Source organism: Anabrus simplex, chromosome 1 (genome assembly GCF_040414725.1).
Source record: "Anabrus simplex isolate iqAnaSimp1 chromosome 1, ASM4041472v1, whole genome shotgun sequence".
Classification (NCBI taxonomy): Eukaryota; Metazoa; Arthropoda; class Insecta; order Orthoptera; family Tettigoniidae; genus Anabrus; species Anabrus simplex.
The window spans coordinates 950,921,970-950,939,764 of NC_090265.1; the positions used below are offsets into that span (position 1 = coordinate 950,921,970).

Sequence of the window (17,795 nt, forward strand, 5' to 3'; positions counted from 1 at the left end):
AATTACAGCGTACTTGAACTACCACAACCTTCTTGACGACCGCCAATCAAAGTTCAGAACACATTACAGTACTACAGCAGCACTGCTTAAAGTAACAAGTGATGTTAGTGTGGTAATGCATAAGCTGTCTTAACCCTATTAGATCTAAGTAATGCCTTCGATTGTGTTGACACAGATATTCTACTAGTCAAACTGAACAACGTTAAATTCTCAAATAGCATGCTATTGTGGATATATCCTGTTTCTCAAATCGCCAGCAGTGCATTTTGGTTGGTGACAGTTTCTCTTCTTTGTGACTGTTGAGTTTTGAATACCATCAGTGTCCGTATTAGGACCTCTCCTGATTTCGGTTTTTGTCATGGGATTAGAGCACCTTAATATCGTTTATGGCAAAGTTTTAGACCTATCTGCCTCCTACCAGTTGTAGGAAAGATTCTGGAGTAGCTAATAATAGACAGAATTATGTACCACATACCATCATGGCCTATTTTCTGAATTTCAGTATGGCTTTACCCCTCGAAAATCTACTGAAGATCTGCTCTCTATGCAACTGAATGGATTCAGAACATCATCTCAAGGCAAAAAATAGGATTATTAATCTGTTTAGACATAACGGGTGCATTTGATATCGCCTGATGGCCAAAAATTTTGTATCAGATAAAGGAAAAGCAATGCCCACATAATCTGTACAAAATCACTCAAGCGTACTTCAGCAACAGAAAAGTGAAACTTCAAGTCAGAACAGCAATTTCAACTAAATACATCAACAAAGGATGCCCCCAGGGATCTCCCTGCAGTCCAGGATTTTGGAATATTTTGTATGATGACATCCTCAAAGTACCTCTTCCCACGGACTGCAAGATTGTTGTTGCTTACGTTGATGATGCACTTTTGTTAATTGAAGCTGACAATGATGCTGATTTAAGCTCTCTGGCGGACACAGCACTACATATTCTGTTCGACTGGAGTTCCAAAAACAAGCTGCAATTTAATCCACTAAGGCTGTGGTTGTCACGAGAAGAAGAAATCTGATAAAGCCATAACTCGAGATGAACGGACAGGAAATCACACTAGAAGATCAACTTTTATATCTGAGGGACAAACATGTAACTTTTAGGCCACATTTCAATAAACAAAAGCTTAAATCAGAAATTTATTCCAGCCATTGCTATTGCTTGCAAGCAGTCATGGGAAATGAACTCAGAAGTACTCCACATTATATACTTCACAACCTTCGTTCCACTAATACTGTATTGTGCTTCATTGTTTTGTTCTACACTCGAAAAGAAGTGGGCTACGGACAAACTTCTGCAGGTTCAGAGAGGAATCGTTCTTCGAATTTCTTGTGCCTATCGCACAGTATCTACATAAGCAGCCGTTGTCATCGCTGGAATAGAACCCCTGTTCTTCACTGCCATTGGAATGGCTGAACCCACTTTAATAATTGAAAACATAAGATCTCCCGCATCTTGAAACCCCAGAGGAGAAGAACTGTCACTTCCTGGAATCTGGTCACCCTAGTATCTTCAAGACTTGTGTTTGGAACAGCTGCTTGCTCAACCATGAATACTTTATTTACACAGATGGCTGTCACACACATAATAACAGTGAATCTGACAAAGTGGGATGCGCATTAGTTGTCTACGAGAACAACAGAGAAGTGTTTTCAGCCCAATACAAATTGTCATCCAGCTGCTCAGTATTTCAAGCTGAGGTGTGGGCTATCAAGTCTGCTGTGGAGTGCTGTGAACACAACAGCAGTAGTGCTCGGATACTAAGTGACTCGCAGGCTGCATTGAACACAATCAGCGACAAGCACAACGTCACTCCAATAGCTGCTACTATATGATCTAGAGTACAGCAGTGCCCCCATGTCTGTATTTCCTGGATCCGAGGACAATGGTTCTTCCGGAAATGAAAAGGCAGACGTCCTCAGAAAAGCAGCGTCCTCATCCAACATAGAAATTACCTACAACCAATCACCCCCAAGCTATGTAAAAGCCCAAATCAAAACACATCTAATAAGACAGTTGAACAACCTCTGGACATCAAGTAAAAAAAGTCTGTCACAGGAGAATTATTTTTTTCTGACATAGTAATGCAAATTAGTGCCCACATTCATTCTCGCTCAGTTTCTCTCCGGCCATGGAAAGTTCAAGTGCTACTTTGAATGCTTCAAAATTAACATTGCAGGCAATTACTTTTGCTTTTGTGGATCATCACGAACAGCTGACCACTTACTGTTCGACTGTGCCATGTTCGGAAGGACAAGATTCGAACTTGAGTGTCACCTAAACAATTGTAATGTGGAACTTTCAAAGCCATTAGAAAATCCTGCTGCTACAGACCATTCCTCAAGTTCATTCACCACATCTTCAATAATTTAGTTACCTAATTTTGTGTCAAGGGTCAATAATTTAAAGAACCTAATATAGTCAGGGTTCAAGTTGTAAGGATATTCAGTAAGTAAATACTTCGAGTAATGTGACATAGCATCTATCACATGTATGCAGATAACCTGCAAATCTGTGCTTATGCTCACCCTTTAGACCTTCAAATCATTATAAATGACATGAACGAAGACTTCAGACGCATATGTAAATGGTCTGATGACCATGCGTGTAAAGTGAACTCATTGAATTCATAATCCATTCTGATTGGTACCAGTACACAAAAACCTCATGGACAGGTTGATGGATTCCCTATTCAGTATTCAGTGGTGCTTCTCTGTAGTTTGAAAACAAAATAAAAAACCTTGGACTTCTTATGGACGAACATCTTAGTTGGAATGAGGATATCGTAAATATGTCAGCGAGAATTCTATTCCTGACATTCTATGAAAAACCTTAAACAATTATTGCCATTAAAAGTAAGGAAATTACTATCAGAAAGTTTTATAATGCCCATCTTTGATTACTGTGTCATAGTGTACAATAACCTTAGCATATCACTTTCCAACAAACTTCAGCCAGCCCATAAAGCACTTATTAGATTTATCCTTGATGTACCACTGTTCAATTGTAACTGCCCTGCATTCTCCAAACTTGAATGGTTACGTTTGAAAGAGCAACGGAATCTTCAGTATCGCCACCTTTGATCACATACTGACCCTGAACGTTTCATTTTCATCACCTGTCTATTTTCACAAGCCCACAGATGAGATCGTTATCTGACTCTGTGCTCAGTATACCCACTCACCGAATGTATGAAAGTACAAAACTTACAGTGGACTAGGGACACACATAAACATGAGTTTTTCACATATAAAGAGCAGATTTTATGTATAACTAAGAACTACTTACAAATCAGGCCAGTAATTATTAAAATAATTTTATGTATTTTGAGGAATAGGATTAAAGACAGGTTATTTCATAGATATAAGTTAACAATGTAATTTGTACTTATGATTCTTTTAATGTATCAGGTTTGCAACATTATTAATCAACATTGTTGATTTTACACCCAATTTTTAAATATTCGTTGGTCAGTAAGATAAGGTTCATGTTACTATATGCTTGCATTCGGAAGATGATGGATTTGAGCCTCACCGTCAGCAGCCCTGAGAATAGTTTTCTGTTGTTTCCTATTTTCATTCATTGTAGCCACACCCTGGTCAAGTTTGCAACCACTACCATCCTAGTCTTCTCATACCCCACACAGACAAAAACTGTATGGAGTTGGTGCAATATTAAACTGATAGCAAAGAAAGAAAATTAATTAAAAAAATAAAAATTATAGGAAAAATTGGTAACATAAAGAGAATTCAAAGAGATGGTGTGAGACAAATCATAGCAAGCTTGTAGTTAATGTCATGTCACTTGTTCAGCTTGCTCTCTTGTTTCAAGTATTCATTAAAGTTTAATAGAGAAGTGATTTTCAAAGCTTCCTGTGTCACTGATTACATTTAAAATTAGAATCTGCCACTTAGAAATCTGTTCAGTTACTGACAAGCAGTCACATTAATTTGCCAGAAGTGATCTGTTGCCAGATACCCTTGCCTGGAGACTTCTGGTCAGGCAACGATGTCTCATCGGAACAAGAGAGTTCTGAATCCAGTGATGATGCAGCCTAAGCCTCCCAGTAGTCTGCTGGCCAGATCATATTGCATTAAGTTAATCCTTGGAGAAGAGAGTGTAATCTTTGATGATTTAAAATGCCTCCATACCTCATGGGGATGTGATAAATGTAATTAGAATTGTGACAGGTTATTTGAATGGATAGACGGATGTACATGACCTTGCTTTGATGTTAGATGCTAATGATCAAGGCAGGCTTAACGTAGCCCTGTGGAACTAGGGTTACTCTCCTGACTTGTCTGTTGTGTCACACAACCTAATGACTCCAGCTCCCCAAATCCGAAGACAGGTACTGAATAATTTCCCTTGCAGCCAGTACAGACCTGTAATTTACAACATTCATGTCCAGATTCCAATAACATCACCACCTAAGCCATGCTGGAATTTTTAGAGAGCTTACTGGGGTGTGTTCTATAAGTACACTGATGCTAATGTACAGTGGGTGCAACCAACTCCCGAGATAAGTGATCGGATGATATAGATATTGATTCCCATAGGGAACCAGAAATATTTGTCCTAAATGAGTAAATTCATAATTCCAATATAAATGCATCTTGGTAGGCATGCTAATTACTAGGGCTCGGATGCTTAGGAAAAGTAATGATTTTTTTCTTTGCCTCTATTTTCTTGCCTGATTGGATTTTGGTGCAAATCAGGTGACTATTGTCACAATTAATTGATTTTTATTTGTCATATAAATGCATATTTTGGCTATTTTTTGTCATAAGGTCATATTTTGAGCTATTTTTGCAGATTCGTCATATTGGCGGCTGTAGCTGTGCAAAATCATCTTCAACGTACTGAATGCGAACTAGTGTTCATAAAACTGCTTCTCGGTATCACATCTGCAGTTAATACAAGTGGAATACTCTGCCTCTTCTGTCAAGATTGGGTAGGAATTGTTTTCCAACAGTTTGTCAGAAAGTCTGTCATATATATGATATATAGTCGAACTTTGGAATTATATTGAGTGCAATTACTCGTTTAGATACTGGTAGCTTAAAAATTCATGCAAGTATTGAAATCCACATGGAATAGTTGGCGAGAGTGTAAAATGGAATTTTCATAACACACAACTATTTTCGAGTCATATTTCGTCACTTTTGAGGTCATATTTCGTCACTTTTGAGGTCATATTTTGTCATATTTGCTTGCTAATTTGGGCTATTTTTAGGTCTTAAACATCCGAGCCCTACTAATTACCAAGTGATGAACCCATGGGGCAAAACGCTGGCAAACAAGAATGAGTTAGCTGGAAAATTTATTATGTCTGATAATGGACCATTTATATTGGAAATATGTGATCAGTTTGTGGGTTCATTGCAGTCTGCTGGCAAACAAAGCATCACAAGATGGTTTCACAAAGATGTGCGTGTTGGAATGATGAGACATTTTTCTTAAGTAGGGAGTTTGAACAAGATAACCGTTACGAGAAGGCAGTAGAACTGTTGCAATCACTGGACAGTGGTAGGAGAGAAAAATGGACCTTGACTGTTGTAAATTGTAATTTCACTCACTCAGGTAGGAAAGGATGGTGTCTCATTTGAAAACTGGTTTCAGTATGCCTGTATTCATGTAAAAAACCATAGCTAAACCTCTTGTTTCCATTGTAAGAGAGGGCCAAGAGCCATAACTTTAGCACTTTGTAAAGACACAAATCAATCAATCAATCAATCAATCCCAGACATCTTGACATAAAAGGTTCTCCAGACATGTGTGATGAGTAGGGCTTGGATTCTTACATAATTATATATTCCATTCCTTTACTTTTAGACAACTGAAAATGAAAAATGTTGGCAAATTATGGTTCTGATATGGTTATACCTGTGTTTCATTTTACATATTCTTAGTAATATTAAATATTTTCATATATTATGTGAATGTAACATTTTTTATATCAAGATAATTATTTAAAAAATTAAACATTGTGTCGGCTCGTTTAATTTTCAGACTATAGTAAAACAATAGGTTAATTTCATCTTGTATATAATGTAGTTCAGTTGGTAAAGTTGGCTTTAAAATTCCCTTACAGTTAATATTTTTAATCCTTTGTCTGTGAAATACAAGCCATCACATCAAGAGGTATTACAAAGTATTATACGTTTAAAAAACAATAAAGCTTCAGGTAGTGATAACATTCCTGCTGAGCTTATTAAATATGGTAGAAAGATTACGTAAATACATATGTAAGATAATTCTAAGGATATGGCACAATGAAGTTATTCCAAAAGAATGGCAGGAATCACTTATTGTCCCAATTCATAAAGGAGGGGATAAGGAGAACTTCAAAATTATTGTGGTATATCTCTTGTAAACACGGCCTACAAAATTCAGTCTTTTATTCTTTTACAGCGTTTAAAACCATTTGCTGAAAATGTTATTGGTGACTATCAGAACGGTTTTCGTAGTGACATATCCACTACAGACAACATATTTGCAATTAAGACTATTAATGATAAGGTGTGGGAACACAAGGAGTCGGATCATTATTTCTTTATAGATTTCTTCAAGACATATGATTCAGTCCAGAGAGAAGGGCTGTGGAACATCATGATGGAGTTTGGCTTTCCCATAAAATTAATTAACATGTGCAAACTGTGACAGATGGTAATGTTAGCTGTTTTTTGCTCAAGGGCAGAAAATCGAGTTCCTTCCAGATTAAAACTGGTCTGAGACAAGGGGGTGCACTATCTCCTCTTCTGTTCAACATTGCACTGGAGAAGATCATCAGGAATTTAGCTCTAGTACCTGCTGGCATCATATTGCGGAGACAACATACAGTCCTTGCATATGTGGACGATATTGTTCTTATTGGCTGCAATGAATGAGAAATTAGGCAGATATTTGTGGAACTAGAGGAAATGGCAGCAAAAATTGGCTTACGGGTAAATGATAAAAAGACACATTACATGGTTATACAGAGACCGAATCATGAGGAGGTGGACAGATTGCCTTTTAAGATTGGGAAATGTATATTTAAGAGTGGAGGAGTTTAAATTCCTTGGTGTATTAATCGATGAGCAAAACCGAAGGCAACAGGAACACCAAGCTAGAATTAAGAATGCAAATAAGGCATTTTACCCTATGAGCCCTATATTAGTCTCCAAGTTTTTAACAAGGAGTGCAAAAATGATTACAATACAATCACTCGACCAGTACTTCTGTATGGTTCCGAGACGTGGAGTATAACCAAGAAAGAGCAGCAGCAGTTGCAAGTCTTTGAGAATAAAGTTTATAGAAAAATATTTGGCCTGTGGTTCGATTCGATCTCTCAAAGCTGGCAGAAAAGATATAATTGAGATTTACACCCTCTCTCAACAACATACTATAATGGGTTTGATAAAACCAAACAGACTGCGCTGGGCTGGACAGATACTTCGGATGCAGGATAACAGAACACCAGTAGATCTATACAAGGGATCTTTTAATGGGAAAAAGCCTTCAGGAAGACTCCGAAGCACCTAGAAGGAGATCAACAAGATATGCCGGACCCTCCAAATTGATAACTGGGAAGAGCAGGCTCAAGATCGAAAAGGATGGAAGATAATTGTGAGATCGGCACGGGAACTTCACGTCCCTCAGAAGCCTATGGAGTGAGAGAGTGAGTTGTCTGTGAAGTACAGTAGGTGTGAGCGCCTCACCTGCATACATCATCATCTGGTATGTCTAGGTGCCTTTCATTGGTCAGAATTTTAACAAACTCCATCGAGTCTTGAAACAAAACTTAGCTTATTTATACTCTGTACATGTTTGCAAGATCATTAGTGGCCAACAAGAAGAGCCCACAGAAGATATTTCACCCAACTAGTTTTGTGTTTTAAAATATGCACCAGTGCTTTCCTGCGATGTTGAACAGTCCTTCTCAGTCTACAAGAGAATTTTATCAGATCAGCGCCAAAACATCGCAATGGAAAACAAGGAGAAGTACTTTGTGACATGCTCCGCAGCACAATGAACAAGTTACTCTAAATTTTATGTTACTTAATAGGGGTTTAAAAACAGATTTTGTATTAACTTTATTTAGTGTCATTTTTCTGTTTCATTTTTAGGGCATGAGGGCAACAGGAAATTGGCTACAACATTGCATGGTTTAATATACTCCATGATTCACAGTGCATAACATTATTTGTAAACATTTGAAGCATTTTGATTACATCTTTAATTTTACACTCGTGTTAATAAAAAACAGAACACCTTGAAAGACTAGAGATGGGAAGTTCGTATTCACAGGACATGTTCATTAGTATGTTCTTGCAGAAACGATTAGCATTTCAGTCACCTAGTTTCAGCATGTGTCCTGTTGCCTAGTAGCCACTGGGTCCTCCATGGGCACTGATATCTTGTTCCATGCGTGATCACATCGACACGTATAAGACGCGAATGGTGTCCTGGGGTAAAGCCATCCATGCTGCATTCACCTGATTCCACAGTTCATCTTTGGTGGTTGGCATTGGATCACAGCGTCGTACCCATCGCTTCACAATTTCCCACACATTTTCGATTGGCGACAAGTCCAGTGATCGGGCGGGCCAGGTCAACAGTCTGACATTCTGTGACAACATGAAGGCACGTGTTCGTGCAGCAACATGTGGTCGCGCATTATTGTGTTGAAATATGGCGTCGCAGGATGTCATTCATCTAGGTCAAACTGGTCACAGCGCCCTGGACACGCACCAACTTTGATTTGTGGTTGTACCCAATATCACCCCACACCATAAGGCTTTGAATTGGTGCTGTATGTCTTGTGTGAATGCAGTCAATGTGATGCCTCTCCCCCTGTCTGCGGCGAACCAAAATGCGGCTATCATTTTCAAACAAACGACCTGGATTCGTCCGAAAACACTATCTGCTGCAATTCCTGTCCCCACTGACATTCCACACACCATTGCAATCTAGCATGTTTGTGCACATTAGTCAAAGGTAAACGGAGAAGTGGACGACATGCCGGTAACCCAGACCGAAATAAACGGCGACGGACTGTCACTCCTGATAGTGTACGATGTGTTACACTGTTCCACTGTTGTGCCAGAGCCGAGGAGGCTGCAGATCTATCCTGCAATGCCATTCAGATGAGGTGTCGGCCTTCTCGAAGGGTGGTCTGGGTGGTGCGACCAGGCTCATCTTGTCGTGTTCTACGGCCTTCTATGAACCATTCTGTACACACCCGTTACACTGCTGACACACTTCGTCCCACACAAGCAGCAATTTCCTGGATGGATGCATTACGTTCTCTCATACCAATATGCGTCCTCTTTCACTCATTTGACGGTACAGTTCTCACATGTCTGCGAGGCATCCTGCATGTCTGCTCAAGTCACACTGATCCGTTACCTTCGGTTTACAGCAACAGCGAGAGCTTCAGGCGCATTTTACCAGTCGGTGGTGGTGCACCAAGAGATATCGATATAGACCTTGAACCTGAGGGCCGACATGGTTCAAATTCTAATCATTTCTTTAGAACATACTAATGCAAATGTCCTGTGAATATGATCTTCCTATCTCTAGTCTTTCAAGGTTTTTTTTTTTATGAGCATGAGTGTATTATTTAATACTGTCAGAATTAGAATGCAGAAACTATATAAATTATCTAAATCAACAACGATGGCTTGGTCATAAAATATGGAGGTACTGTATTTAAAACAATTTTATTGTCGCATATCATAACCATAAATTATAATAAAAGGAATATACAATTTTTTTTGTAAATTTAGTGCATTACATATTACATATTTTCTGAATATTACATATTTTATTACACATTTCACTGATATTTACTGCATATTTCGTACTTTGTTATTACATAAAAATGTGGGCCGTAATGATCAGAATAAAATGAGACATTCATCCACACCTCTGTTATTCACAGCCATTCTCTCTGGAAGAAATATAGCATGGACTGTATTCTCTAGAGAATGGTAAAGCAGCAATATTTGATGAGATGTATCCAGTACTTCTCAAGAACTGAGGTCCAGCAATCTAACGATGGCTTGCCTCTTCCTTCAGCAGTATGCTCCAGCCAGGATGTCTATTTCTGGTGTTCAAGATAACAATTGTTGCAGTATTGAAGCCAAGAAGAGATCCGGGCCTAACTCACAGCTACAGACCTATTGCTTTTTGGGTTGTCACCTATAAACTGTTAGAAAGCCTTATACTAAGCAGGATGTCTCCTGCTATTGAACTACCATTTGGTGAGACTCTTCTGATCAAGTCCCTGCCTTAACTTAAAAGGTTTGAAAAGAACTTAAAAAATTTCTCTTGTCTTCCTAGACCTTTCAGCTGCCTACAATACTTTGTGAAGAGAAGAACTTCTTAAACTTATGAAGGCACTTCCAGGCCTAAAAGCCATTACTGTCATTGACAACATGTGGAGTAATGGTCTACTCCAGGTCATCAGTGAAAATGTCAGGAGCAGGATCCATAAACTAAATAATGGACTACCGCAAGGTTCATTTTCCCCCTACTATTTTTAAACTTGTATATGCATGATTGGCCTGAAATTATATCCTGGAAATTTCCTAGAATGCCACCTCCAGTGAAGCAGATGATATACTGGTTGGAGACCTTCAGAAGCTAGATAATTACTTTTGAAAGTGTTGACTACAACGAAGTCCATCTAAATCTGAAGAAACTGCGTTTCACCCCAGCAGATTAAAGGCAAACTGCCAGCCTAGGGTTGAGTTCAAGAACCACTATCTTAAGCATAATATTACTTTGGTGTGACACCGGACAGAAGTCTGACTTATTAAAGCTACATAGAAAACACTGTGAAAAAGAAAAACCATAATTTAAGCAGGCTAGCTGGGACATCATGGGCTGCTGATGCTAGCACCTTTAGGACAACTTCCTTGAGCCTGGTTTGTTCCCCTGCTGAATATTGTGCAGGTGTGTAGTCAAACAGTTCACGTTGTCAGAAGGTTGATGTGCAACTCTGACAGACGATGCATATCATCTCCGTCATGCTGCTTTCCACCCAAGTGCAATGTCTACCTGCACTTAGCAATATCGCACCTCTTCACCAGGAGACAGCAAGCTCTTTCCTGCTTATTGATCAGGATGAAGAAGAACGAGGCTCTCCGTGTACACCAAGACATAACACACCTCGGCTGGAATCTCGAAAACCAGCATGGAGAATGGCTTTTATCATCAGTGAGTGCTTCAGTCTTAGGATACCTGGAGGGAAGAATGGTCGAGGTCCTCTCACTGTGGTTTCATTTACATCTCTGACCATAGTGTAAAATCAGCTGACTTTAGTGTGCCCTGGACTGTCTGGACCTAGCTGAACTGTCAGGTGTGACACCAGTAGGACTGGCTTGGCTCTACATCAGTGGGGTTGGGTAGACTCCCATTGTAGTGACTGTGGTGCTGAAATGTAGACCATCAGGCATATGCAGGAAGGATGCCTGTGTGCATTTTATGGTTCTCTGGATGACTCATGCAGCAGCTTCAGTAACTTGGATGTCAAATCTGAAGATAAATATTTGAGATAGTAGCCTACTCCTGATGCCAAAAACTTGTACATATGTTACCTTGTTAATTTCTTTTTAATGCCATATTCCTTTTGTAGCTTCAGTCATGTATGCATCATGGAATAAGAAGAAGAAGAAGAAGAAGAACTATATTTAACAAAAATGGTGATAAATAATCTCTTGAAATTAGAAGAATAAGATACTAAATATGTAGAATTGTCCGTACTTCCAAAGTAATTATGATATTTAGTTAATACTTGCACCACTGAAACACTATCGCTACCGCACTATAAAAGTCAAGCAAATGACAACGTTGGCCTACCCTGCTGCCCATCTCCATCCCCTACTGTCAAGTCCCTGCTCTTTGTAAGGAAGGGAGTATGAGAGACTTGAACCTCAAAAACAACTTCCAGTCTCATATGCTGAGTCTCGTACCAGTTTTACAAGATATATAAACTTGCCTTCCCTCAACGAGCAGGTTGAAATTTGGTGGAAAAGCTATATAACTCACACTTGATAGAGACTGTGACTATTCCAATTTCGACTTGATTGGACTTTGTAGTGTATCTTCTTCAAGGTTGCGTGGTGGTGGTGGTAGTGGTGATAACAGTAATGGGTCTTCTGTGAGTTGGTGGACACTCTGCTAGTTTTTATTTTGTTTTATTTATTTATTTATTTAATTTATTTATTTTATTCATTCATCATTTAAAAGAATATTTTTGGTAGACTCGGTCTCAAAGTCTCCCCTGACGCTACACCATTGGTCTAGATTCTCTTCTTTGCTTTATTGTACCCAATTTTTTATTTTATATCTTGCTTCTGTGCTTCACATCTATGGCACTGATTTCCTTCCAAGAATGAGGTAGCTGTGTGGTTAGGGTTGCATAGTTGTGAGCTTGCGTTTGGGAGATTGTGGATTTGAATTGCACCGATGGCAGCCCTGGAGATGGTTTTCTGTGGTTTCCCATTTTCACACCAGGCGAATGCTGGGGTTGTACCTTAATTAAAGCCATGGCCACTACTTTCTCAATTTTAGCCCTTTCTCTCCTTGCATTGCCTAAAACCTTTGACGTTACACAACTAGCAAAAAGAAAATTCTTTATAAATAATTAAATCTGTTACCAGTCACATTTTTAATCGAATCTTATACTTCACAACACATTTCAGAGTCTGGGCTCCATCATCAGGTGATGAAATGATGACATTCTACCACACTCGGTCAGTACACCAGATAAATTCAAGCAAACTGTGAATAGTTTTACATTGGACAAACTGGCAGAGGATTTAACATCGGATTTCAAGAACACCTGGTGGCGCTTTGGCTACATAAACATGAAAATTCAGTAGTTGCTACATATCTACACAACGCAGGACATAAAGTATTAAATATTCAAAATTCTCTCATTTTACATACACATCCAAAAGGGATAAAATGAAATATCTTAGAAAATCTAGAAATTTATAGACATCAATACAGATCCCCAACTCATGCTAATGATAAAATTGAAAATTAATATTTAAAAACACTATTAAACCTTAACATCTACTGTATATTTCAGAGATGACACATAACTGACCCAATATAGATGTTATAAATCCATAATGCACATAGCCCCTACTCTTAAACAAAATAGCTTAATATTCTTTGAAAACAATTGTCCATTGGGTAGAGCAACAATTGGATTTCATCATTTCGCCACCTGATGGTGGAGCCTCAACTCGGAAACACGTTGTGAAGTAGAAGATTGAATAACAATTGTGACTGTTAACAGATTTAATCATTTATAAAGAATTAATTCACAGTCACAGACAAGACCTAAATAAAACATGGTTATGTTTATTTTTTAAAAGAATATTTTCTTCCCAGAGTTAGTAATAATCATCTGTTGTATGTTAATGGGATTACAATTACTAATAATTATGTTGCTCTTAAGGGTACGTACAGTATTAAGAAATCAAATTTACCGAGCTTGATAGCTGCAGTCACTTAATTGCGGCCAGTATCCAATATTCGGGAGATAGTGGGTTCGAACCCCACTGTCGGCAGCCCTGAAGATGGTTTTTCGTGGTTTCCCATTTTCACATCAGGCAAATGCTGGGGCTGTACCTAATTAAGGCTACGGCCGCTTCCTTCCCATTCCTAGCTCCTTCCTGTCCCATCGTCGCCATAAGATCCATCTGTGTCGGTGCGGCATAAAGCAACTTGCAAGAAATCAAATTTTGTTATACTTGTGTTTTACTTTGCAAGTATTATTCTGAAATAAAGCCTTTTCTTATTCAAAGAAGTAGTGTAATTGGAATTGTACCCTTTGCCGTCTTATAACAACATGACATGTTGAATTTTACTTTTTTTCCTTTAAATACTGTTTAAGTACTTGGTATTAAACTTGAGGTCATCAGGTTGCTTGGCTATGGAAACTAGGAATAATGTTATCTGTGAAAACTGACAATTACAGTCTTGAATTTTAATCAAAAAGTATTTCATATTTTCATGAGAATAAGTGCAGGTAAGAATATGTAGTTTTTGTGGATTCCTTGATATGACAGCTATGATAAGAACAAATTATTCCTCCTCCAGTGAGCTAGGAATTGTATGAATTAATTGATTCTATGGCTCTCTGTGTACCTTTGAATGGCTTTTATAGTGTAATAGTATAATTTTTTGTTTAGAATAATAACTTAATTTGAATTAGATTGTACTTTATTGTCGTTTGTTATCTAGAACTAACCATATTTTAATTTTTTTGTTGTATTTCTCCCTTTTCTGTTGCAGATTGTTTGACTAGTTTTATCGAAGTGGAAGAACTGGCTGACACAGAGCTGTATTACTGTAGTAATTGCAAAAGCAAACAAAAATCCACTAAGAGATTCTGGATTAGAAGACTACCTAACGTAAGTCTTTTAAACAAAACATACTGAAATTAAAATAGCTTCAGTACTACAATGTAAAATAAGATGATTTTCAGATGTTTTAGACTACAAAATATTTTTTCGGAGGTTACTGTAAGTTCAGATATTACAATAGTAAGCATACTGTACTTAAATAGACCATGGTTTGCCAGAATCATATTTCTTAAAGTAACCATACATACATACATACATACATACATACATACATACATACATACATACATACATACATACATACATACATACATACATACATACATACCTCTTCATTATAGACTGTTATGCCTTTCATTGTTCAGTCAATAAGCTTCTGTGAATTTACTAATCGCTGCCACAATCCTCTATTTGTAACTAGTTCTGTGGTCTAGTTTAGCTCTATACCTTTTATAATTATATTGTTAGAAACTGAGTGTAACCCTTGTAGTCTTGGTCTCCCTCTACTCCTGTTACCTTCTATAACAGTCCGTTATTCTCCTCGGTAAACTGTCCTCCTACATTCGCCTCAGATGACCCCATCATCAGAGCTGGTTTATGCGTACAGCTTCATCCATCTAGTTCAGTCTTAACTTAGCCTTTATCTCCTCTTCTGAGTACCCTCCTGCCATTTTTCCCACCTGTTTGTACCAGCAATCATTCTCGCTACTTTCATGTCTGTTACTTCTAGTTTATGAATAAGATACGGTATTCGGAGTCCACCCAACTTTCACTCCTGTGAGGCAAAGTTGGTCTGAAAGCAGCCCGATGAAAGATAGTTTCATCTGGGAGCCGGCTTCCTTCTTATAGAATACTGTTTATCTCAACTGCGAGCTCACTGCATTAGCTTTACTGCACCTTGATTCAATCTCTCTTACTATACTACCATCCTGGGAGAACACTCATCTTACAGTAAATACTTGAAATTATCAACATTATTTGCTTTGACCTGCTCTTCAAATACCCTAACGCCTAACACTGGTCTCTCTAAGAAACTCAAATTCACTTGGTCTCAGAAATTATCTTTAACTCCAAAGCAATCCGATCTGGCAGCTAGAAATACGCTGGACAACCTCTAGAGCACTACATTTGATCGCATATATTAGCACAGAATTGTCACATAAATAATTAGTCCAACGATGATCCAAAAATTGGCATGCTTAGAATAACTAAATGCTACTCAAACTACTGGGGTCCACACTCAAATACAGTAATGAATTAATGAGTCTGTCATTTATTATTACGTCGTGATTATTATAGTGTTCCCCGACAGGTCATGTCAGACTTGGTGACATTGTTCTTATGTTTAATCCCCATACAATAATAATAATTATTATTATTATTGTGACTTATGTTCAGGATGTCACTTGTAAAAAACACTGAAATAACTCCTACTTTAATGAAACATGATAAAGTAAGCAGATGAAATATCATAAGTCGAACTAATTATGGCAACATCACACACAGCATGTAATAACAATCTAAACTCCATAATATACCATTAAGCTCATTTCAACAAAACTTGACTCTAATAGGTTCCCATAACTTAACTGTACTCTTCCAACGGTGCGCACTATTATCCCAAAATAAGCAAAATTAAATCTAGGAGTTACACCTCAATTAACCCTTCGCTGGCGGTGGGTATTCAAGCTGTAGGTGGCAAAAAATTGAAAAATAAAAAAATGCATACAAAATTTTGGAAAATTGTAGCAGGCGGACGAAAAATGGGTTATTTGTCCTTGCTTAACTTTGACTCGGCCAGCTGATTGTCTCAAGCTCTCCGTACAGTCAACCGCTAACACAGGCACCGATTGAATTAATACTGCGTATCTTATATCGGATTCTTTAAAGTATGAAGGCTTTCACGGCCGGTGTCAATATAATAAAAATCTTCTGGGCTTGATGATGATGATCTTATATTGGGGACAGTATATTTTTAAAAGAACTTTTTATGCCCTACTCGTATTTTACAGTTTCCACATGAATGGTTACATTGCTAGATGCTGATCTGCAGTCCACTCCATGCATGTGTTGTTTGGCTTCATTGTAGTTTTCCTGATTCAGTTTTTGGTACTTCTGGTACTTCTGGTACTTCTGGTTTTTTGCTATTTGTCTTACATTGTACCGAAACAGACAGGTCTTAATGGTGGTGATGGGATAGAACAGGGCTAGGTTTGGCAGAGAAGCGAATGTGTCCTTAATTATGGTATAGTGTGTGAAAATGGGAAATCGCAGAAAACATTCTTCAGCGTAGCTGACGGTAAGTTCAAAGTCACCCCCTCCTGAAAGCAAGCTCACCGCTATCTGATCCAAACCATGAAGCCAACTCATTCGGTTTTGGTACTTCTACTATTTCTACTGAATGTGTTGTAGAGATCATTGTTACCAATTTCTTATCCATTCATGAAAGTAAAGTACCTCACCATCCAAAATGAATGTTATACCGGGCGAGTTAGTCATGCGGTTAGGGGCGCGCAGCTGTGAGCTTGCATCCGGGACATAGTGGGTTCGAGCCTCACTGTTGGTAGCCCTGAGGATGGTTTTCCGTGGTTTCCTATTTTCACACCAGGCAGATGCTGGGGCTGTACCTTAATTAAGGCCACGATCGTTTTCTTCCCTCTCCTAGGCCTTTCCTATCCAATCGTCTCCATAAGACCTATCTGTGTTGGTGCGGCGTAAAACAAATTTTAAAAAATGGAATGTTATTTCTCCTCCTCTTCAGACTTTCCTGTTGTTCTTTAAATTCTTTCGGGTCTTTCCATTTTTGCTGTAGTGTTCCGTAGCTGTTCGTGTTTATGTAGCTCTTTAGCCAACCCTACAGATTTATAAAAATTGCGCATGTGTACTATATACCCATGGCCAAGATACAGATTCAGTAATTCAGTTACTGTGTCTGTGAGTGAAACGCCACTTGTGTCATAAATTTTGAGAGTGGAAATATATCCTGAATTTGACTTACACACCATTCTCAATAAAATTACATAGTTAGTTTTTCAGGATTTTACACTCAAAATTTCAAAAGGCCCTGCCAAGGTAGCATTCCCCCATCCAGTAGAATTTTTTTTGTCTGGGTGTACTCTGCCGACAATTTGTCAGTCAGTTTCTCCAAAGATGTCTTAATTTTGTTCAATCGATGTGTTCGGTGTTATGATCCTTTTTCCTGTTACGAACATCATTCCTTAAAACTTCTTCAGTTCAGGGATATCAGTTGGTTTCCAGGTTTTCATAACTGATTTTTTTTTTTTTTTGTGGAAGACCATGGTGCCGGACTTATCAATTGAATACACGTTCACCTATTTGCACACATATTGAAAAAAATCATCATTTAAAGAATAATTGACGTAAGACACAATTTCCACTTCATTTTCTA

At 38.2% G+C, this 17,795-nt stretch overlaps 1 protein-coding gene across 2 annotated transcripts in view; it reads left to right on the forward strand.

Moving 5' to 3' along the window:
* LOC136875075 (ubiquitin carboxyl-terminal hydrolase 3) overlaps positions 1 to 17,795 on the forward strand; it is a 204,683-nt gene that overhangs the window by 144,003 nt on the left and 42,885 nt on the right. For both annotated transcript variants that reach the window (XM_067148811.2, XM_067148815.2), the window contains one exon: positions 14,316 to 14,434. In XM_067148811.2, coding sequence (XP_067004912.2) covers positions 14,316 to 14,434 — 119 coding nt within the window. The remainder of the gene's footprint in view (positions 1 to 14,315; positions 14,435 to 17,795) is intronic.